Source organism: Chiloscyllium plagiosum, unplaced genomic scaffold (genome assembly GCF_037043375.1).
Source record: "Chiloscyllium plagiosum isolate Xiang-an unplaced genomic scaffold, Cpla_swu_hap1 HiC_scaffold_10, whole genome shotgun sequence".
NCBI classification, from domain to species: Eukaryota; Metazoa; Chordata; class Chondrichthyes; order Orectolobiformes; family Hemiscylliidae; genus Chiloscyllium; species Chiloscyllium plagiosum.
The window spans coordinates 71053329-71076171 of NW_028270148.1; the positions used below are offsets into that span (position 1 = coordinate 71053329).

At 40.3% G+C, this 22843-nt stretch overlaps 1 protein-coding gene across 1 annotated transcript in view; it reads left to right on the forward strand.

Moving 5' to 3' along the window:
* LOC122553184 (chitin synthase chs-2-like) overlaps positions 1–22843 on the forward strand; it is a 55630-nt gene that overhangs the window by 22576 nt on the left and 10211 nt on the right. Inside the window, exons 8-15 of the mRNA XM_087991441.1 lie at positions 4832–4933; positions 5839–5980; positions 8447–8647; positions 9405–9689; positions 11822–12001; positions 17123–17474; positions 20616–20659; positions 22287–22351. Coding sequence (XP_087847567.1) covers positions 4832–4933; positions 5839–5980; positions 8447–8647; positions 9405–9689; positions 11822–12001; positions 17123–17474; positions 20616–20659; positions 22287–22351 — 1371 coding nt within the window. The remainder of the gene's footprint in view (positions 1–4831; positions 4934–5838; positions 5981–8446; positions 8648–9404; positions 9690–11821; positions 12002–17122; positions 17475–20615; positions 20660–22286; positions 22352–22843) is intronic.

Below are 22843 nucleotides of genomic sequence, written 5' to 3' on the forward strand. Positions count from 1 at the left end.
ACAGATCCCATTAGGATCCAGGGACTTATCAGATTAGATTCCCTACAGTATGGAAACAGGCCATTTGGCCTGACAAGTCCACACCGACCCTTCGACTAGTAACCCACCCATTTCCCTACCCTATATTTATCCATGGCTAATGCACCTAACACTATGGGCAATTTAGCATGGACAATTCACTTGGCCTGCACATCTTTGGATTGTGGGAGGAAACTGGAGCACCTGGAGGAAACCCACGGAGACAGGGGGAGAATGTGCAAACTCCACACAGACTGAGGTGGGTCCCTGGTGCTGTGAGGCAGCAGTGCTAACTACTGAGTCACTGTGTCGCTCCTAAACTCTCATCTACTTTAATACTTTTTAAGATGCATACTACCTCTTCCTTTTAATAGCAATTTGGCTTAGAACTTTGATACTCCCTTCCCTGAGATCACCTTCCACTGATTTCTTCTCTTTGGTGAATCCTGACACAAAGTATTTGATTAGGATCTCTTCTACCTCTTCTGGCTCCACACGTTGATTCTGTCCTTTGTCCTTGAGTAGATCAACCTTTTCCCTGACTACCCTTTTGCTTTTTATATAAGCATAAAAAAGCCTTTGGATTCTCTTTAATCCTGTTTGCTAATGACTTTTCATCATCCGTTTTTAGCCCTTCTAATTCCTTTGTAAGTTCTTTTCTACATATATACTTAAAGGCCTTTGTCAGTTCCCATCCTCCCTGACCTTACATATTCTTCCTGTTTCTTTTGACTAAAGTCATAACATCCCTGGTCATCCAAGGTCCACGTAACTTGTCATACCTATGCTTCATTCTCACAGGAACTTGTCGCTCCTAAACTCTTATCAGTTGCTGTTTGAAATGCCCACATATGTCCGATGTGGATTTACCCTCAAACGGTTACTGCCAATCAATATTCTCCAGTTCTTGCCTAATATTGTTGTAGTTTGCCTTTCCCCAATTTAATACCTTCGCCCAAGGACTGCTGTTATCCCTATCCATGAGCATCTTAAAACGCATAGTATTAGGATCACTACTCCTGAAGTTTTCCCCAGCTGTATTACAGCGACAGGGACCTGGATTCGATTCCAGCCTTAGGTGACTGCATGGAGTTTGCACATTCTCCCAGTGACTGCGTGGGTTTCCTCTGGGTGCTCTGGTTTCCTCCCACAGTCCAAAGATGTGCAGGTTATGTGAAGTGGCCGAGCTAAAATGCCTGTCGTGTTCAGGGATGTGTAGGTTAGGTGCAGTAGTCAAGGGAAATGTAGGATAGGGGAATGGGTCTGGGATACTCTTTAGAGGGTCATTGTGGACTTGTTGGGCCAAATGGCCTGTTTCCACACTGTAGGGATTCTATGAAACTTCATTCACCTGGCCATTCTCATTTCCTAAAACCAGGTTCAGTATAACCCCTTCTCTGGTTGGACTGTTTAAATCCTATGTCAAGAAACCTCTTGAATGGTTCTTACGAATTCTGCTCCAACCAAGCACTGAGCATGAAGTGAGTCTTAGTCAATATAGGAGAAAGTAAAATTACCCACCACAACACCCCTGCAATTTTTACATCTTTCCAAGGATTGTATATTCTTTATGTTCTTTTGATGAGACAAACAATCGTTCGTCTAAAAGAGTCAAGTCAGTGAGTTTTCATGAAAGCATAAAATCCCTACATTGCAGAAGCAGGCTTTTTGACCTACTGAGTCTGCATCGACCCTGTAAAGAGCGTACCACCCAGCCCCACTACCCACACCTATCCCTGTAACCCTGCATTCAATATGGTTAATCCAACTAAACTACACATCCTTGGAAACTATGGACAATTTAGCATGGCCAATCTACCTAACGGGCACATTTTTAGACTGCGGGAAAAAACCATAGCAACCACAGGGAACCCATGTAGACATAGGGAGAATGTGCAAACTCAAACGTCAAAAGGGAAAAAAAGCACATGTAAGGTTTAGGAAGCTAAAATCGGATAGGGCCTGTAAGGAATATAAAGAAAGCAGGAAAAAAAACTCAAGCAAGGAATTAGGAATGCAAGAAGGAACCGTGAAGTGACCTCGGCAAGTAGGGTTAAAGAGAATTCCAAGGCATTCTATACATACATTAAAAACAAGAGGATAACTAGGGAGAAGGTAGAGCCACTCAACAATAAAGGAGGGAACTTGTGTTTGGAGGCAGAAGATGTGGGTGAGATCCTAAATGAGTACTTTGTTTCACCCAGGAGAAGGATATGAAGGATAATGAGATTAGTGTGGAGCATGGTAATATACTGGAGCATTTTTAGATCAAGAAAGAAATAGTATTGGATCTCCTGAAGAGCATTAAGGTGGATAAAACCCCAGGCCTGATGGTAAGTATCCCAGGTTATTGAGAGAGACAAGAGAGGAAATTGCTGGGGCCTTGACCAAGATCTTTTCTTTTCTCCCTAGCCACTGGAGAGGATTGGTGAGTCACCAGTGTTGTTCCTCTGTACAAGAAGGGAAATAAGAATGATCCAGGAAACTATAGAACTCACATTGGTAGTTTTGAAGCTATTGGAAAGAATTCTTAGCAATCAGATTGATGTACAATTGGAAAAGCATGGCTTAATTAGGAACAGTTAGCATGGCTTTGTGTGTGGCAGGTCATGTCTTACTATTTTGATTGAATTTTTCGAGAAGGTGAGGAAGGTGATGGATGAGCTTGGAGCAGTAGATATGGACTACATGGGTTTAGTAAGGCTTTCGACAAGGTTCCATGCATTGAATCCATGGCAACTTGGCTATTTGGTTTCAGAATTGGCTTGACCATGTAAGGCCAAGGGTAGTGGTGGAAGGGTGTTCTTCTGGCTGGAGGCCTGTGAGAAGTGGTGTTCCACAGGAATCTGTGCAAAGATCTCTGCTGTTTGTGATATGTAAATGACTTGGATGAAAATGTAGATGGGCAGATGACACAAAGGTCGGTGGAGTTGTTGATAGTGTAGAAGATGGTCAAAGGTTACAGCTGGTTATAGATCATGGACAGAGAAATGGAAGGTGGAATTTAATCCAGGTAAGTATGAGGTGCTGCACTTTGGGAAATCTGATGTTAAGGAAAAGTATACAGTTAATTAGATTAGATTACTTACAGTGTGGAAACAGGCCCTTCGGCCCAACAAGTCCACACCGACCCGCCGAAGCGCAACCCACCCATACCCCTACATTTACCCCTTGCCTAACACTACGGGCAATTTTGCATGGCCAATTCACCTGACCTGCACATCTTTGGACTGTGGGAGGAAACCGGAGCACCCGGAGGAAACCCACGCAGACACGGGGAGAACGTGCAAACTCCACACAGTCAGTCGCCTGAGGCGGGAACTGAACCCGGGTCTCTGGTGCTGTGAGGCTAACCACTGTGCCACCGTGCCGCCCACTAATGGAAGGACCCCAAACAGCATTGATGTATAGAGGGATCTTGGGGTTCAAGTCCATAGCTCCCTGAAAGTGGCCACACAAGTAGATGGAGTGGTAAAGAAGGTGTGTGGCATGCTTGCCTTTATTGGTCGGGGAATTGCATACAAGAGTCGGATGTCATGTTGCAGCTTTATAAGACTTTGGTAAGACCACACTTATGGTATTGTGTTCAATTCTGATTGTTACATTACAGGAAATATGCGGAGGCTTTAGAGAGAGTGCAGGAGGAGTTTACCAGGATGCTGCCTGGATTAGAGGGTATGAGGAGAGATAAAAAAACTTTGGTTGTTTTCTCCGGAGCAGCAGAAGCTGAGGCGAGACTTGATAGAAGTCTGCAAAAATTATGAGATGTATAGACAGGGTTGACAGTCAGAATCTTTGTCCCAGAGTTGAAATATCTAATCCAAGGGGGCATCCATTTAAATGAGAGGGAGAAAGTTGAAAGGATATATGAAGGGCAAGTTTTTTAACAGAGCTTGATAGGAGTCTGGAACGTGTCGCCAGCAGTTGTGGTGGAGGCAGATACAATAGGGGTGTTTAAGGGACTTTTGATAAGCACATGAATATGCAAAGAATGGAGGGATATGGACCAAGGACAGGCAGGCAGAAGAGATTAGTTTAATGTGACATCATGTTCGACACAGAGTCTGACGATGATCGTGAATCCATTGTCGATTGTCGGAAAAACCCATCTGATTCACTAATGTCTTCTAGGAAAGGAAACTACCATCCTTACCTGGTCTGGCGTACATGTGACTTCAGACCCACAACAATGTGTTGACTTTAACTGCTCTCTGGGCAATTATGGATGGGAAATAAATGCTGGCCTAGCCAGTGATTCCATCATTGTGAATAAATTTTAAAATACTTGCAGGCTAAAGGGCCTGTTTCTGTTCTGTACTGTTCTATGTTCTGCGTTCCACACACACAGTCACCCAAGGGTAGAATTGAACCCAAGTCCCTGATACTGTGAGATAATAGTGCTAACCACTGACACATCTTGCTGCCTAAGTTATAGCAATAAATTATTTACCAATTCCCTTAAAGGTGCTTGAGATTAAAGTTGCCTTTTCCTGTTAATATACATATATAGTGAGGCTGTTTTGAAATTCCTGTTGAGGTTTCAGACACTAAAGAAGTTCTAAATCTGAAATCTAAGAAGATAATTGACACTCTTCAACATTGACTTGGTTGAGAATGGAAACCAAAATCTCCAAAGCAATAGAGGAACCTGAGACATATGTATGAAGTGAGTGATGTTTCAAAGGCATGTGATTCAATTTTGGCACTTTAAATGAGTCAAATAGCAAAGCTACAGCAGTGACGGGGGACAGTGCATGATTTGGCCCTGTGTTTGCTAGCATTTTTTATTTACACATTACATTCTTCTTTTCAGATCATGTACATGTATTATCTGCTGGGATGGAAATTAAATAAAAAATACATGACCTTGTCAGGCAAATTTGAAGATGAAATATCTACTACCAATGCCTTAAAGGTAAATTATGGGGCTTCCTTTCTAATGTCTCAAAATAAGGATCTGTGATAACAGTTTATAAATTGTGTTCGGGATGAATTTTAAATCCAAACAATAGGCTTGAGTCAAGTGAAATATCTTAACTGTAAAAATTGCAAGCTTGATTCAAAAACATCTGCCGTTTCAGATTGGATAGAGACAGGAGAAGGAATAGGTTGCCTTTCTGCTTCCAGGAGGTGTTGGTAATGCAGCTGACAGCTATTAAACATTGGCCAGACAGGTTTCCCGGACCTCAGGAAGGCTGTCATTTCAGAGCATAGGTGATGACATTTTAAGAGAGGAGTACCACAAGAGAAATATTTCTCTCTGCTCCCAAGCATACTTTCTCCCTGTGGACCCACTCCCTCACCAACTATCTCTGCACTTATCCCCAGACAAATTCCCTGAGTTGGGGATTGAATCCATCCAGGATCATATCACCTACTGTGATTAGCAGTCAGAACTCTCCTTGCCCCAAAGGTTGAACTTTCACTTTGGTTGCATCCCTCAGCTGAGGGTAGGAGTAGATTAAGAATACCCTCCAACTCCTCCCACCTACCCCCCACCCACCATGTTTCCAGTAGCAGTGAAATGTTTTGTATGTACCTAAGAAGACTCTCCACCCAACTGGAAGCCACGCCTAATTCAAGTCGTCTTTTGATCAAGGATCCCTCTCATATGGAAAGGCAATTTTGTCTATCCTATCTGAATCTCTACTTCCTGTATCCCCTGCCTAACAAACTTAACCCTGTCAGATATTTTAAATACAAAATAGTAAATATGTTATGTAAAAGACCAAGCTCTTGTATGCTTCCATCATGCTTAGTAATTTTGAATCCTTCTATTCAAAATCTTAAGTTCACTTTTGTATTAATTATGCTTAAAAGACAGAGAAGGAAAACACTTACATTTTGGCTTTGGATGGGGACACTGATTTCCAGCCCTCAGCTTTGATCTTGTTAGTTGACAGACTGAGAAGATATCCAGATGTCGGGGCTGCATGCGGTAGAATACATCCAACTGGAACTGGTATGAAGTTTTATCTCTCTCTACTCAACCTTATTTGATGTGTCTTTACATTTTTGCACTGTGTAAAGATTTATAGAGAGTCATAGAGCTTTTATAGCATACCAAGAGACCCATCAGAGCATTGTGTCTAGACCAGTCATCAAGCATCTATCTACTGTGATCCATTTACCAGCACTTAGCCAGCAGCCTTGCCTGCCACATCATTTCAAGTGCTCACCTAAATGGTTCTTAAATGTCTCAAGGGTTCTTGCCTCTATCATCCTTTTATGTAGTGAGTTCCAGATAGCCACAACATGCTGGTTGAAAAGATTTTACCTCAAATCCCCTTTAATCCAACTGCTCCTTAAAACTGTGATCCTGGTTATTGACCCCTCTACTAAGCAGAAATACTTCTCCCTATCTCCCTGTCAATACCCCTCACCACTTTGTACACCTCAATCACATCCCCCTTAGCCTTCTCTACATCTCTCCTGGACCTGGAAATTTATCCACTTCAAGCCTGCTAAAACTACTAATACGTACTTCCTCTTAATGCTATTTTGTTCAAGTAAATCACAACCACTTACTCACTATGGATAAAACTCAGCTCTTAATAATCTTTGTAATGCTCACAAAGCCATCAAAAGAAAGCAATCATCCATTCAACTTCATTTTTAAAAAGTGCTGTTCTTTGGAGGTCATAAAACTATTGTCTTTCAAACTCCATACAAAAAAAGCTAAAATAATTGTGAAGCTATCAAAATAAAGAAATAATTGAGAAAAAATGCTTCAAAAAGACATAATCATATTAAATATTTATAAAACTGTCAATCAAACTGTTCATAGGCCCCTTGAAATCTTTTCAGTTAACCCCTGCTGAGCTAAATCAAAGAATTGGATTTGGAACTCAGCGAACCATTCATAATATTTTTCCATTGCACCATTCCATATTCAAAACCCTCAGAGATAACTAAAGCATAGCTTTCACAATTATCTGAACAGGCATCTAACATAGAATTTCAATCGGTGAAGCCAGAAAACTATTCAATTTTTCAAAGACATAACAGATGTCTGGACTTCAAATCAAAGTATAAATGAAAGCATGGATTCAATGTGACATATGAATATCTGTTTCTGAACACTGTTGAATGCATAAGTATCTTTAGAAAATCTGCTATAACCTATAAATACTTCCACAATGCTGGCCATTCAATAGTCATAATCGTTTAAGAACAGAGCTTTATGATCAATCAGTGGATTAAAAAATATTTATTGTGCAGACTCATAGCAGTTGAAGTTAGCAACACTTTGCAACACTTTAAATACATAGATGCCCCAAAGATCATGAAGCAAGGATTCTTTAGTCCACTATCATCCGATCTTTACAAACATGAAGGACAATTAATGTCTTGGAAAACAAAGTATTTACATGGAAATAAACCTACATTTCATATCTGATTGAGAAATCCTTTGCCTGTCTCTCCCTTTTTCCATGAAGCCTCTCGATGGAGGAAAGGATGTAAGTGTCAGAAAGAGGCCTTATGACATTTGAAATTAGCAACACATTTTAAATGTATTTGTCAAAAGGTTCCTGACTCAATATTAGGCTTCTCCCAAGGTTCAAGGGCTGACTGAACTGATGTGATTCACATAGGCATCAAGATACCATCCACCCCACTGAAACTCTCAAACTTAGGAAAATGCAACATTGAGACAGACACTTAAAAAACATTGACCACAATGTTATCTCGAGTGCATGTCCGCAGACAGATGGTGATTTCCTGGTGATAATTTACTGACAGAGACAAATTAAGAGACCACCACTAGAATGCCATCCAACTGAGAATGGCAACCACTATCACAGAGTTGCTAGTCCAATCGGAGAGTTGGCAGTCTGTCCATTAAGACAGTAGAATGGAGAAGAGGATGCCTCTATCTTTTGCTTGAAGGCAAGGTAGAATTTCTTTTAATGTGCCAGTACTAGACGTGCGGAGACCAGTGTTTGGAGAGGTAACCTCTCTAACTGGCATCATTGGATCAGTGGTGGGTGGCCATTGGGGAATCCTCAAGGGACTATACAGCAGACATTGACAAAGCCCTCTTGGAAACCTATTGGGGTTCACAGTTTCACTTTAGCAAGTGCCTCCAGTTGGTGATTGGCTGTTATCACTGTCGTTCCTTCCTAAGAACATACAGAAAGATGTAAACCTCCTCTGCTTCAAGTTTGAAGTCTCCTGCCCTGAGCTGGTAGATTTTAGCCCAGCATTACCATTGTTTGTCAATGGTTGATGAAAGAAGCGGATTTAATCAACCAAATGTCCTTTTCTTACTCCATACTTTCTCATGTAAAATCATCTGATTTTGAATCTCTCAACAAATCTATGCATAACAGTAAAATGTACATGTCCTCCTCTCTCTCTCTCTCTCTCTCTCTCTCTCTCTCTCTCTCTATATATATATATATATATCTTCACCCACCCCTAACAGGTCCTATGGTTTGGTACCAGAAGTTTGAATACGCTGTTGGCCACTGGCTACAGAAGACAGCTGAACATGTGCTAGGCTGTGTCCTGTGTAGTCCAGGATGTTTCAGTTTGTACAGGGCAGCAGCCCTAATGGATGATAATGTTGTGAAAAAATATACTACCAAAGCGACAGCAGGGCAGCATTTTGTCCAGTATGATCAAGGTAAACCTAATGCATGTTACTGATGCCTGCTTTTACATGAGTTAGAATTTCTACATACTAGATTCACTTGAAATCTTTGTTTATCAAACATCTGACAATGTAAGCTTTAAACATATTCAATGATCCAGCTTCCACTGCTTTCTGTGGAAGGGAATTCCCAAAAGCAGACAATCTCTGAGGGAGAACTCACCTCCTTTTCATCTTAAATGGGAGAGGCCAATCTTAAGTAGAGAAGGCCTTATTTTTAAATAGTACTCCCTAGTTCTAGATTCCCCATTAGAGAAATATTGTTTCAGTGTCTACCTTTTTCAGATTCTTCAGAGTCTCTGATGTTTCAATTTGACCTCCACTCATTTTTTTCAAATCTAATGAGTACAAGCCCAAACTGCTCAACCTTTCCTCATAAGATTAATCCTCAGAACAGTGCTCAGTCAAGAGAACATTCTCTCAACTGCTCCAGCGTAAGAATATTCTTCCTTCAGTATGGAGATCAAAGTTGTGTAGAATGCTCTGCTGCGGTTTTACTGATGCCCTGTGCAATTGTAGCAGATTGAATGTAAAATTAAGTTCTGTTACAATCACCCTTAATTTATACAATTAGTTTACCCATACATTAATCAATGAGTGCATGAATTATCCTGAAGACAGACCTAATTCTTGCACGAGAGATTTTAACATTTTTGGATGTTTAAATGATTGATATTAGCATACTGGGCTGGAAGCCACCTTTAACAGGTACACTTATCACCTCCACCAGGAGAAGACCGTTGGCTGTGTACATTATTACTTCAGCAGGGGTGGCGTGTAGAATACAACGCAGCTTCAGATGCCTATACAAATGCACCACAGGAGTTCAAAGAGTTCTACAATCAACGACGACGTTGGGTACCTTCAACTTTGGCAAATACAATTGATCTTTTAAACAGTGGAGCACAAACATCCAAGAGAAACCACTCAATTTCAAAACTCTACATTCTGTATCAGATTGTTGGAACTGCAGCATCAATTCTAGGTCCTGCCACTGTGGTTTTAATGATTGCAGGTGACTATGCGTTTCTACTTTATTGTGAATTTTTTTTTGCTTTAACTTGGGATAACATACTGTAACCATAGGTCTTATTTCATTTCTGCAACATTATCATAAAAATGTGTCAGTGCCACAGATGCATTAGTGATTGTATTTTGCTGCATACTGATGAAATGGCACAGACTTTTTTTTTGCCTCCATGACTAAAGTACAGATTGCTGCATCAACATGAAGGTTATGCTAACACACAGTCATCCCCTAGTGTACCCTGTCAGGATCTACATAAACAATTATAAGCTATTTTAGATGCCAGTCAGGCCATTGTATTCAGCTATTGAAGTTGCATCATGACAGTTTCTCATACTGTTTTACAGTCTCATAGTAAGATGTATGCCCCGAAATTGTCCAGCATTCAGAATCATGCAAACCATTAGATTTATTTAAGAAAATTATTTGGCAAGCCTTGTTACAGTCTCCTCCATACAATAGAGAGTGAATTCAACAATTCTGCTTGCAGCTAGAGATATTATTTGTTGGGAATGCAGATTATTGACAAACCTGCAGCACTGATTCTGCAGCCCTTTTCTTAACAAGAGATGTTCTCAACTAGTAATGTAGGATAGCTGAATATTTTCAGTATAACAGAAATTGAATATTGCTATGAAAAAAAAAGTGCTTGTTAAAGCTTTTCATATTACACTCATCAGAGCAGATTGAGAAGAATGCCAAATTTCCAAAGGAGCAACAATTTATATTGCATGAGAAAAAGCTGATTGTTTGGCAAATGAACTCTGGTTGGTTGAGGTGCTGCCATAGAAAATGACCCAAGAAAATGTTGTCCCGCAAGTGTTAGTTAGTTGAAACAAGCTGCAATAATCACACAAGCTTTTTTTTAGTTTACAGCGGACAGGACCTGCATGTGAACAGTAGTAGCTTCCATTGAATCCCATTGTGAAACTCATTGATAATCTTGAATTGATTGTTAATGTAATTCTTAGCACACTCAGGATTGTTAAGTAATGCTGCCCTTTTGCAGAATCACATCTAATGTTGGTTTTAGTTTTACAAGCATGACCTGAGTGGGGACTGTCCATACTCTACCTATTGCAAACAATCAACAAGATGTATTATTTGATATAACCTACCAGTCATCGGGACATATGACCTACATACATTGGCACCATATTGTCACTTATTACAAAAATTACCGAATATACTATGCGATGTGTTGATTCACTTCAGACTGAAACACAAAATAGTGTTATTTGCATCTTTTCTCATCAAAACCTTTCATTTTCATCAAACAAACAAAATACGTTTACAAAAACCAAATACTAAGTCAATAATTCCACTCTCATGCCATGTTATGTATCGTGATATCGTTCTAACAGCACATTACGATGTGACCTTCTGAAGGCAACAGCTGATACGCATTGCTAAAGCAATGTGAACCATTTATAACAGAAAGAAGTTTCACCGTACAGCAGCTAGAACAGAAAATAATCCCAAATGCATTTGCAGAGAAGAGGAGAAAATGAGCATCAAGCAGCAGAAAAGTCAAGGATGGTCATCAAATATATGAGACAGAAATATTCTTAGAATTCCTCCCACTTTGCTATCTCAACTTCTTTGGAGGTGCAGTGAAATAGTTGTTTATTTTGAAATTATGGTGATTGAGCAGGAGCAATTTTGAACATATGCTTGATTGTGGTCTATCAAGTAGGTCTTGAAGAGGTTATTGTTGTATAGTTCCTGATAGTCCTAATGAATTATGCTTAGCAAGTGAAAGCAAAGTGTACCTATTGCTATCATGCAATAAATTACCTTGTTATGTAAGGCAAGTGCCTCTTTGTTTACTTTCATCAGTGGTCTGTCCTCTACCACTGGTAATTAGACAGTCTCTGGACTCAGCATGGAAAAAGGAAAACTGGTGACAGGGAACCACTCAAACCAGAATATGACAGTCATGTGTTACGATGAAAAAATATAAATGCCTCCAAATATGTTTTCTTAAATATTGATTAATTTTAATTATATATAAGGTTATTGACAGAAAACTTATAGGATAATTTTGTTTTATCCAATCTTAATAATACAAAGTTCTTCTTAATTCAAGATGGTGACTTTTTGTATACAACAATTTACAGGAGCATTTACCTTTGTGTTTAACTGGAATGGAAACGTTGCTCTAGCTCTTGGAGTTGTGCCTCCTGCCATCTACATACTGATCTGTTACAAAGTCAAGTCAGATACCCAGATCATAATTGCTGCTGTGATGAGCATCTTTTATGCTTTTCTAATGATTGCAACAATAATGTCTATTATTGGTGAGTGTTTCATGACCTACGTTTTGGCAAATAAAATGACATTTACAAGAGTTAATTGTATTGATGCAAACCTTTGAAATTAATCAATTTAAAACATTGTAATATTGATTTCCTTTTATATTAATTAATCATTGGCAATATGAATTACCAATTTAAAGATACAGAGTGACATTCAAAGCATTTTTCCCTTGTCAGATTAGAAAATGAAATGTAATGTAAAAATGCAATGCACAGTATTGAAGAACAAAGAAACAGAGAGAGGTCACTGAGCCCTTGAAAATATTCCAACATTCAGTTAGATCATGGCTAATATCAAAATATTTTGCATCTTAACTGTATTCAGTTCTCTTGGTCCCACATTCTTGTGATTTATTAATAGTGGTCCAAATATCTTTTTTCCTCTTCTGAGCAATTAAGTAGTTTTTGGACCATCGTAAATCAACAACCTATTAAGAGCCTTACTTTTTTGTGCATTACCACCTATTTTATTTATTATATAGACCCACTTTCAAGTTTATAACAGAAACTCCCAATGGAAGGTTTAGTCCAATTAGGTTGATTCCCAGGAATTTTACACTTTGAATTTCATCTAAGGAGTTAAAATTGTAATTAGATATAGCTTACATACAGTGTGGAAACAGGCTCTTTGGCCCAACAAGTCCACACTGACCCACCGAAGCGCAACCCACCCAGACCCATTCCCCTACATTTACCCCTTCAGCTAACACTATGGGCTAATTCACCTAACCTGCATATTTTTGGTCTGTGGGTGGAAACCCACGCAGACACAGGGAGAATGTGCAAACTCCACACAGTCAGTCACCTGAGGCAGGTCTCTGGTGCTGTGAGGCAGCAGTGCTAACCACTGTGCCACCATGCTGCCCATATTTAGTAACCTTAATAAATTACTGTCTCATTACAGAACAACTGATGGCAATTTATATATAAATATATGTATGTACATATTTATGTTAGAACACAAACTCATATACAAAAAGAGTACTTTTATTCAGCAAAATTAAAATAGTCAACTTTATTGCATGAAATGAAGCAGCAGCATTAAAATGGATGCTATAGGAAAGGCTCCAGCAATGGAGTTATGGCTGCTGAAAACCTGGTTTTTGTGCTGTTCTCAGAATTATATTACAGCTGAGCTGTCGAGGAATCAATTTTAGTGTTTAAATGTGCCAGCTGGTCCCATTTCCATTTGGCTGTTAAACTTTACAGACGTCTCTGATGTTCATGTACATCTACTTAGCATCCTTTTGTACTTTCCAGTCGGGGTCACGTGCAGTGGCTGGAATAACCACAAAAACGTTTGAATGTAGTTCTTTAGCCATTGTTCAGGGACAAAAGGATTAATGCTCTTTTGTGTTCCAGTATTGCACTTATTTTTAAATGTTATTTGAATGTAGGGAAGAGGATAATGTTCACATATAATCCAAACATGAATGCTAATAATAAATCAGAGATTTCCGATATTTGTCTTTCTTTTAATTTCATGGGCCAAATCTTCTGGTCTTTGGACTGCTGCAGGACAGGTGTTTGGCTGAGTTAGAACATAGAACATAGAAGAATACAGCGCAGTACAGGCCCTTTGGCCCTCGATGTTGCGCCGATCCAAGCCCACCTAACCTATACTAACCCACTATCCTCCATATACCTATCCAATGCCCGCTTAAATGCCCATAAAGAGGGAGAGTCCACCACTGCTGCTGGCAGGGCATTCCATGAACTTACGACTCGCTGAGTGAAGAACCTACCCCTAACATCAGTCCTATATCTACCCCCCCTTAATTTAAAGCTATGCCCCCTTGTAATACCCGACTCCATACGCGGGAAAAGGTTCACACTGTCAACCCTATCTAACCCCCTAATCATCTTGTACACCTCAATCAAGTCACCCCTAAACCTTCTTTTCTCTAATGAAAACAGCCCCAAGTGTCTCAGTCTATCCTCATACGATCTTCCTTCCATACCAGGCAACATCCTGGTAAACCTCCTCTGCACCCGTTCCAGTGCCTCCACATCCTTCCTATAGTATGGCGACCAAAACTGCACACAATATTCCAGATGCGGCCGCACCAGAGTTTTATACAACTGCATCATGACCTCAGGACTCCGGAACTCAATTCCTCTACCAATAAAAGCCAGTACGCCATATGCCTTCCTCACCGCACTATTTACCTGGGTGGCAACTTTCAGAGATCTGTGTACATGGACACCAAGATCCCTCTGCTCATCCACACTACCAAGTATCCGACCATTAGCCCAGTACCCCATCTTTTTGTTATTCTTCCCAAAGTGAATCACCTCACATTTAGCTACATTGAATTCCATTTGCCACCTTTCTGCCCAGCTCTGCAGCTTCTCTATATCCTGCTGTAACCTGCCACATCCTTCCTCACTGTCAACAACTCCTCCGACTTTCGTATCATAAAGTTGTGCATTGGTCCCTGTAGAAGTTTTATTATGTTGCAGTCTGGGAGAATTGTTTGGGGAATTTCAGCTTTGAATGGGCATTTACTTTGCCCCATGATATCCGTGCAACTGTTTCTGATTCTGAACTGGAGACAGAGATTTTGGGCTGTTCTAATATGCTTATCTGGATAGCCATCCGGAAAATAAAAGACAAATTAAAACGTAATCTAACTCCTGGTTAACTGCACAATTTGCTTTAATATTCACCATTACCACTAGAGTAAGTTCTCTCAATGAGGCTACCCCCACAAATCCAACTTGACCTGAATATACCCTCCTCGAGAAATCCCCAAACCCTGACTACCTCTCAAACCTGACTACCTTCCTGTCATGACCCGACCTTCTGGACCTATCCTGGCTAACTCCTTAAACTTCCAATGACACCAGATAACTAGATGAGATTGTGGAGTACTTTGAAATGTAGGGCTGAGTCAGCTCAACTTTGTCAAGGGGAGCAAAAACAGAAGTGGTTGGAAAAGCTCAGGAAGTCCGGCAGCATCTGTGAATAGAAATCAGGGTTAATGTTTTGGGTCCGGTGACCCATCCTCAAAGGAAGGGTCATCAGACCAGAAACATTCACCCTGATTTCTCTGTGCAGATGCGGCTAGACCTGCTGAGCTTTTCCAGGAACTTTTGTTTTTGTTTCTGATTTACAGCATCTGCAGACCTGTCAGTTTTATCAAGGGGAGGTCGTGCTTGACAAATCTGTTAGAATTCTTTGAGGAGGTAATGAGCAAGTTAAACAAATGTAAAGAAAGTATTTAGCATACTTACCCTCATTGCTCAGACCTTTGAGTATAGGAGTTGGGATCTAATGTTGACGTTGTACAGGATGTTGGTGAGGCCTTTTCAGGAGTACTGTGTCTAATTCTGGTCTCCCTGTTATAGGAAGGATATTATTAAGCTGGAGAGGGTTCAGAAGAGATTTACCAGGGTGTTGCTGGGAATGGACGGTTTGAATTATAAGAAGAGACTGGATAAGCTGGGACCTTTTTCACTGGAGTGTAGGCGGTTGAGAGGTGACCTTTTAGAGGTTTATGAAATAATGAGGGGGATAGATAAAGTGAATGATAAGCGACTACAGTCACTATGTTTAAAAAACATTTACGTAAGTACACGAATAAGAAATATTTGAAGGGATATGGGCCAAGCACAGGCAGTTGGGAATAATTTAGTTTGGGATTATGGTCAGCATGAACTGTTTGGCCTTCACAGTCTATTTCCGTGCTCTATAACTCTATGACTCTACATATCCTCCAAACATTCAAACCACCAGGAATGCAGTTTTTGTGCTAATACCATTTTTAAAATGTGTTGACAATTACCTACGCTCTGCTATCTTCCTATGTCTTTATTTGAGGGTGTAACCATATAGGTATTTAGTTACCAGACCAATGGGTGTGACCGTTAAAATTATTATCGTAAATGTCAAGGGACCTTTCAATTAAGAAGAACAAAGTATTCACTATATTTAGAAAGGAGACTGTGCAGGTGTCAATGCAGCAAGGGCACCATTGAATGACAAAGATAAAATCTTGGGGAAGACATTAAACTCACATGAGCCCATTTCATGTTTGCAAATATATTTGTAATTTTAAAAATTGTTAGTGTTAGGAGAGAGGCTAAGACTTCAAAAAAGGTACAGCACAGAAATTGTCTGGGGTCTTGCAGATGACATGCTTCATGTGCAGAGCCAGAATGAGCTGAGGGTTTCTGTTTCGACCATCAAACTGCGCAGTGAATTCTAGACACCCACTACCCTTGAAGAAAAAAGATTTTTTCATGTTCCCTCAAATTCTTCTACCTCCTTTAGGCCACTCTAACCCCTCCCTCCATCCACTCTCCCTATTGTCCTCTGCTCCCTCTCTCACAGTTCACTCTCCCTCTCCCCCATCTAGTTTATCCCACGCTCATTCACTTCACCCCTCCCCATTCATTCAATTCCCTCCTCTGTTCAGTCAACACCCCCACTCTCCTCTCCCCTTTGATTCTTTCCCTTCCCTACTTCTCTATATCCCTTCCCCATCCTGTTCCCCTTCTACCTCTCCACTTTCACCTTTCACCTCATAAATTCCTCCTCCACACTTTTTCACATCCCCATTCTTTTTTCCCGACACCATGCTCCATTCTAACTATTCCCCCTCTTGACTCTACCCCTTTCCCATTTTACTTCGCCGCCCCACTGCCCCTTCTCCGTTGACCTCCTATCCTCTAGCAGCTGCTACACAAACAGTTTCAATTCACCTTTGACACGTTTTGTTAAAAGCTGAGCTATAAGTGGACAAATGGTGCATCGCCCTAAAACAGCATTAGAACGTTAAACATGCAAAGAGGGAACCCACATTAATTGTTGGACTCTGATTGACAAATTCAAGTATAAAATGAGTGAAACAAGGCCACAGCAGTGATTCCTGAACTAAACAAGGGCCTTCATGTGAAAGTAAAGTCATTCCTATTCACACTTACATGATACTTGGAGGTGGATTTGTCATAGGCTCTTTCAAATTTTTAATCAACTTGTTATGGTCCCACTCTGTGGTCATTATATCCTAAGGTGGGACCTGACCCGGCCCTCCAGGGAGCATGCTACAAGACTCAGAGCTTTTTGCATTGATGCTAACATTATGTTATCTTTTTTAGGTGAAATGTTGAAAGAAAACACCTTTATTACTCCAACAGGCTTATTCTTCATCTCGATGATGATCCTTTACTTCTCAACAGCAATGCTGCATCCCCAAGAATTCCCTCTTGTATTTTACGGATTGTTGTACATCATCTGTATCCCCAGTGGATACTTGTTGCTGCCAATTTACTCCATGGTAAACATGAATAATGTTTCATGGGGCACACGTGAAACAGTTACTCCAAAAATACAGGACAAAAATAAAACTAAGCAGGTTCTGCGATATGAAAAGAAATGCAAATGCATCTGTTGGGATATTGAATTTTTAGTCAAAGAGGATAAAAAGGAATTAATTCACCATGCAGACAGGTAAGTTTCTTTTAAAGTAACTTACAATAAGCTGTCGTTGTGCAAATTAACAGTACCGTCTCCTTGTGCCTGGTGTTGGTTTGTATTTCTTTGTTTTGAACTATAGGTTAGTTATTAATTATTGATTGATTTATTTTCTTTGGATTAAATTGGTCTCTCAAATTGTCTCTTACAAGCTCAAAAGGATGGATGATATTAAGTCCCTGCTCTTCAAGAGAACTCAGGCTTTATAACAAGGCTCTGTATCAAATTCTCACTCACCTACGCTTCTCTGACTGGTTGGACTTTCAGGTTTAGCTGGGCTTGATTTGTTAGGTGCTTTCCAGATACTGAAAATTATGACATGAAGCTGGAATCCTAATTTCTGCTGCAAGGGGCAATGGAATTTCTTTTGTTGGGTTTTTAGAGAGTGAGGCTGATATTCTGATTCTTCGGTGGGATTATATTCTTCCAGAGCTGGAAATGTGTTGCTGGAAAAGCGCAGCAGGTCAGGCAGCATCCAGGGAACAGGAGAATCGACGTTTCGGGCATAAGCCCTTAAGGGCTTATGCCCGAAACGTCGATTCTCCTGTTCCCTGGATGCTGCCTGACCTGCTGCGCTTTTCCAGCAACACATTTCCAGCTCTGATCTCCAGCATCTGCAGACCTCACTTTCTCCTTATATTCTTCCAGGGATGTTTTTGGATGGAAAGACGAACAAGAGAGAAAGCTTTGTTCCTACAGTAAGATTCTGACTACTTATTCCAGTTTTAAGCATTAAAAGGTTTAATTGCACATTTTCCCATGAATTAAGATGACAAATGCAAAATATTTCAGGATTTACAAAGGCAAAATTCTTTCTGATATTGTTCTATTTAATATTCAGTTCAGGGGTACTCATAAGTGCCTCAAAACATCTGAAACGTGATATTCCTTCTCATTGCCAACGTCAGTCTTTTCACCACATTTAGGAATGCAGAGCTCAATTTTAACCCATTAAAAATCCATCCCTTGTACAGCATCAAAATTGGGGATTGGTCCTACTTTTCCGTTCTACTTTTGTTGTGCCCTTGAGAGTTCTGGGTGTATCTTTGGAATGTTTTGCTCCTGGAGAGATCATGTCCTTTGATCTTTTTAATTAGAACATCACATTTGATTCTAAAGATTGATATACTTAACTTATAGCTTTTACTGTCTGGGTGGAATCTTACCAGGCACTGAAAGACGTGGGCTATAGTGAGATGCGTGGTAGATCACTAAGGTTATTAGTGAGCCCCATCTCAATGTCGAGATCATCACGTTGCATTTTGCTCATTACTTTTCTCAAGCACCTTGAAGAGACGAGTTCCCAGTTGATGCTCATAATTGTTTATTAAATGTCTCATTAACAGTCCAACTCACTGCGGCTGCAAACTTACCAAACTCACCAAAGAAACCAACCATCCACATGGAAACAAGACTGTTTCTTAGTCAGTTCATTTTGCTTGCTGTCATAGCACTCACTCACTACATTTGCCTTATCTTACCTTTTTGCACTTTGCATCCAGAGGTGCCAGGGTCTTACTACTTTTATCCTGTCTTGATATTTAGTGCGCGCACAACCAGCTTGACTCTTTCTGCCCCTTTGGAGGCTGCTTTCTTTCTAGAATGAGACAGATGCATGTACTAAGACAAATTAAAATGGGTGGTACAACTGTCACTTTTGGTGTATGTGGAGAAGTATCCCTAGCAAATGAGTAAGCAGAGCAGAGGACATGCAGGCTTAGTAGTTTCAGGGGTTTGGGTGGGTGACAGTGAGTGAGGAAAGATGTTGCTAGCAATAATGAGAGTGTTGGAGCATGAGCCTTATTGGGAGGTGGACCAGTGGCTCATTGGTTAGCACTGCTGCCTCACAGTTGACCTGGGTTCAATTCCAGCCTCAGGCAACTATCTGTGTGGAGTTTGCACATTCTCCCCGTGTCTGCGTGGGTTTCCTACCAGTGCTCCAGTCTCCTCCCACAATCCAAAGATGCGTAAGTTAGGTGAATTGGCCTTGCTAAGTTGCCCACAGTATTTAGGGATGTGTAGGTTAGGTGCATTAGTCAGGAGTAAATGTAAAGTATAGGGGAAGGTGAAAGGTTACTCTTCAGAGGATTGGCGTGGCCTTGTTGGGCCAAATGGCCTTTTTTGATACTGTAGAGATTCTATGATAACAGTAGTAAAGAGAGTTTAAAGTTTCAGAAGGAAGATGGTTGCATGTATGCTGACAGAGTGGAGAAGCGCATTTACCTTCTTCCTACAGAACTGGATGTTCCTTCAGACCAGCTGAGACTGTTGTAACCTGGATGGCGAGATGAGATGTCAGTATAATGGCTTCCACTGCTGGTCCTGTGTGGTTGATAAAGTTCCACCTTTGCATCACCCCATCAGAGCGAGGCATGGGTTTCTGCCATTTTGGCCATATCCAGGGCAAATGTCAGGAACCACACAGGGCTGTTCTAAACTGCCAGTGCTTGTCCAGGAGTACATGAGCTTTTAAATATGATGCCAGTGCCAGGAATTCCGGTCAATTCCAGGATCTCCTGTGAGTAGGTTGCACCAGGAATGGAACGTGGTAAGATGGGGTGGAAATCATATCATAAAAGAATCATAGAATCCCTGCGGTGTGGAAACAAGTCATTTGGCCAAACAAGTTCACACTGACCCTCTGAAGAGTAACCCCCCCAGACCCATTGCTGTATGTTTACTGTTGACTAATGCTCACAACCCTGAACACTATGGGCAATTTAGCATGGCCAATTCACCAGACCTGCACATCTTTGGATTGTGGAAAGAAACCAGAGCTCCCAGAGGAAACCCACACAGACACGGGGAGAATGTGCAAACTCCACACAGACAGTTGCCCGAGGTTGGAATCAAATCCAGGTCCCTGGCGCTGTGAGGCAGTAGTGCTAACCGCTAAGCCACCAAGCCGCCCCGATGATATTCACCATAAGGGCTGAATTGTCAAATAAAGTAGCGAGTTTGGTAGGATATGACAATAAGCCACATGGCCTTGAGGCAAACATTACTCCACCAAACTCAACCTAACATGTACTTGACAAAAAAATCTAAGATTCAGCTCCATACACTTTATGTTTGAACTTTTTCAATTTAAATAAAAATTGTTTTTCTTTCTTTCAGTATCATTGAAGAAGAAGAAATAATTGAATTGAGTATTGAAGATAGTGAGTATTAATATCATTTTCTTTGGTAGTGTTTTCCAGAAATATATTGCCAATATAATTGTATTTGATATTAGTATTGCAGGACTTTCTTTAGACTTGAGCTATTTTCTTCAGATTTTCTGCTCCTTCTTGTAAACACAGAATCATGGCACTTTACTGTTGCAGCCATGGCACATACCTTTCCTTACTGTAGTCAAGTATCTTTCTGATCTGTCAGCCAAGATATTCAGTAGCTGTAGGCCATCTGACCACATCACTTACAGAATTCAATTCTACATTTACCCTGTGTTCACATGCATACCTGTGAAGCATGTCAGAGCAGCAATTTGCCATTCAGCGCCCTCAGTCCTCCCAGCCATTCAATTGGCTGATAGCTGATCCATATCTTGGCTTGATTTAACTACCATGGTTTGATCTTCTAAAACCTTTAGCCAATCAGGATCTCTCAAACTTAGTTTTAGCATTTTCAATTGATCTAGCTTCAAATGCTTCTTGAGAGGGAGAGACAGCAAGAGAGAGTGAGAGATTCCTGTTACTTTCATGTAAAAACTCGTTTTCTGACAGCCAGAATGGTTTAGCTAATTTGTAAAATTATATCCTTTGTTCAGGGCTCCCCCATTTTTCTAGGAGGAGAGAAGACAGTTTGACTGACTGGGGTCAAGACGTTCCTTCTGTTCATTTTAGCATAAAACACAAAAATTCTGGAAATACACATTTAAAATCTTTCAGAAACAAACTCAGTTACTGGTCTTTCATTTGTATCCTTGATCAGAATGGAAGTTTGCAATTTGAATGGACATTTTAGTACGATTGAAAAAAATAAACAAAATTAAAGGAGAGGGGATAGAACCGCAGATACAGATGGAGCTTTATGTGTGTTAGTGGGTAGCTAATGGAAATGCAAACTGTTTTTAAAGAGCAGTTACAGATAAAATACATCAGAAGTGAGGCCACACAATGATGCTGGTTAAGAGAACACCTAATTTGTTGATAAAAGCAGAAAGAACTGCAGGTGCTGAAAATCAAACACAAAAATAGAAATTGTTGAAAAAGCACAGCAGGTCTGGCAGTATCTGTTGAGAGAAATCAGAGATAACGTTTTGAGTCAAGTGATCCTTCCTCAGAACTGGTCACTCAAATCAAAATGTTAACTTTGATTTCTCGCCACAATTTGTTGATATATCAGTCTAACGCTTATGTTATTTTAGAGATTTCTAGGCTGCAAAGTGATACTGGGAGAATAAAAGATACCTGGATTAACTGTAAAATATGCTTGGTGGTTCCACTGGGTCAACAATTTGTGGTTTTTGAACCCCAATTCAGTCTGACTCCATTGCAGCATTGAGGGTGTGCTATATATTCTGGGGTAGCACCGTTAAACTAAAGAGTCCATTGCCCCTTTCAAGTTAATATGAAAGATCTTATGAGACTATTCAAGATAAAACAGGGAGTCCTTGCTGCTGTAATCGCTTTTAATCACCTTCGATTAAGATCTGATTATTTCACTACTTGCTACAGTTTTGTTTATAAGACTTTGTTGTGCATATATTGACAACTGTTTCTCTGTCCAATATAACCATTCAAAAAACTGTGTTTTGTTTCTCTTTCTTGTGTTTCCCTTGTATAGAGTGGATAAGCAACTTGCAAGAGCAGTCATTCCATATGATGCTTGTTGTAGAAGAACTTGATGAAGTGAGTTGCTTTGAATGACATTTGTCATTATTTCCTTGTACATTCATCTCAGTGAGTCGTATGAACTCCATTCTGTTTCATGCAGTTACTAACCTCTAATGTACTGTAATATAGACATTTGGAACATAATTTCCCAAGCGAGTTTTGAGAAGATTTGTAATTCAGGTTGAGGTTCTTATGCATAATTGCCCAAATTGTGCAGTCTAAAGCTCATCGGAGTTTTGACATACAACAAAAGATGTGCAAAGAGATGCTGGGGAAAGTCATGATGCATGGCCCTATGTGAAAATGGACTAGGAAATTTCAACCTGCAATGGATAATTTCCATGCACTTCAGAATCCTCTGTGAACTGAAGAGTTGTAATGTGAATCCTCACCCAGGAAATACTACACAAAAAAAACAAGTCCAACTCCTAGGGAACCACAAAACCAACCCCACAATCAGCAATACTAACCTCTGACTACCTCCCTGACCGTCCTGACTACCATCTG